Genomic DNA, 1,345 nt, shown 5'->3' with positions numbered 1-1,345 from the left:
ATATTGATACCACTCAATATCTCATTGAGGTACAGCATTGTGATATTAATAAAACAGATAATGAAGGACGCACATTAGTACATCATGCTGCATGGAGTGGTAACTTTGATTTAGTTCAGTATCTTATTACTGAACAAGGTTTGTCTCCTACTGCAGTTACTAAGGATGGCCTCACTGCTTTACATTATGCCTCACTGTCTCTTAACTTATCTCTTGTTAAAGAATTAATAACTACCTATCAGTTAGATCCTCATCAAGCTGACAGTAATGGTAAGCTACCAATTCATTATGCTGCTCAATCTGGTGATATTTTACTACTGGAATTATACATGAAGGATTACAAGTGTAGTCTGAGCCTAACAGATAACAAAGGTTGGAATGCTATTTATTATTCATTTTTCTATCGTCATGCTCACGTCATTAAGTATCTGGTAGAGAATCATCAAATCGATTTGTCCAGAACAGTTCACATGTCATTAGAGAGGGGTGACTGGAATACATTGAAGTATCTCATTGATAATAATTATTGCCATCCTAATGTAACCAATCATCAAGACCGTACACCACTACATTTTGCTGTAGCAACTAATGAATATGAAATATTAGAATATTTACTGAGTAAGAGTATACCCTCAATGAGTGTTGTCTGGTTACGTGAGATAAAGTGTTTATTAGACAGTCCTCATGACATATACAATAATCCACATAATGCTGTACTTATTAATGTACAAGATAAAGATGGTAATACACCATTACATTTAGCCTGTCAACATGGACGACAGAATATGGTATCACTATTACTAAAAGCCAGTCTGTCTAACAATAACTTATTAATTACTAACAAGAAAGGACAGACACCATTACACTTAGCAGCTGCCTCTGGTCATAAGGATACCGCTGAAGCTTTACTGTTCTCAGTCACTGGTAGTTCTACTCATCATGATCTCCTTACAGCTACTGATAATGAAGGATCCACTGTATTACATACAGCTTGCAGTAATGGCCATATTGATGTGTTTCATTATTTATCCAGTATTTATCCTCAAGGTATTAATGTAATGGATAATAGAGGACGTGGTTTACTTCATGCAGCATGTGAGGGAGGAGATAATGGAATAGTAAGAACACTAATTGAGACACATGGAATGGATCCTTTAGCAGAAGATAAAGATGGCATCACCTGCTTACACTTACTAGCAGAGAGAAAGAGAGTTTATATATACCAGTATTTGGAACCAAACATTGTCTCTAATCCAATACCTAAAGACAAGTCTGGTCGTACTCCTCTTCATTATGCTTCTCGTTCTGATAATATTGGTATGGTACATTATCTCATAGAGACCTC

The 1,345-nt window shown here is 35.8% G+C and overlaps 1 protein-coding gene across 1 annotated transcript in view; it reads left to right on the top strand.

The window, feature by feature from the left end:
• The first annotated feature begins 329 nt into the window (after positions 1-329).
• Positions 330-1,345, top strand: part of LOC109589236 (serine/threonine-protein phosphatase 6 regulatory ankyrin repeat subunit A-like) — a 5,491-nt gene continuing 4,475 nt past the window's right edge. The window contains exons 1-2 of the mRNA XM_020005347.1: positions 330-654; positions 763-1,317. Of these exons, the coding sequence (XP_019860906.1) occupies positions 330-654; positions 763-1,317 (880 nt within the window). The remainder of the gene's footprint in view (positions 655-762; positions 1,318-1,345) is intronic.

The sequence above is a fragment of the Amphimedon queenslandica genome, unplaced genomic scaffold, assembly GCF_000090795.2.
Source record: "Amphimedon queenslandica unplaced genomic scaffold, v1.1 AMPQUscaffold_11513, whole genome shotgun sequence".
NCBI classification, from domain to species: domain Eukaryota; kingdom Metazoa; phylum Porifera; class Demospongiae; order Haplosclerida; family Niphatidae; genus Amphimedon; species Amphimedon queenslandica.
The sequence above is the reverse complement of the archived record's forward strand: the minus strand, read 5'-3'. Positions and strand labels throughout refer to the sequence as shown.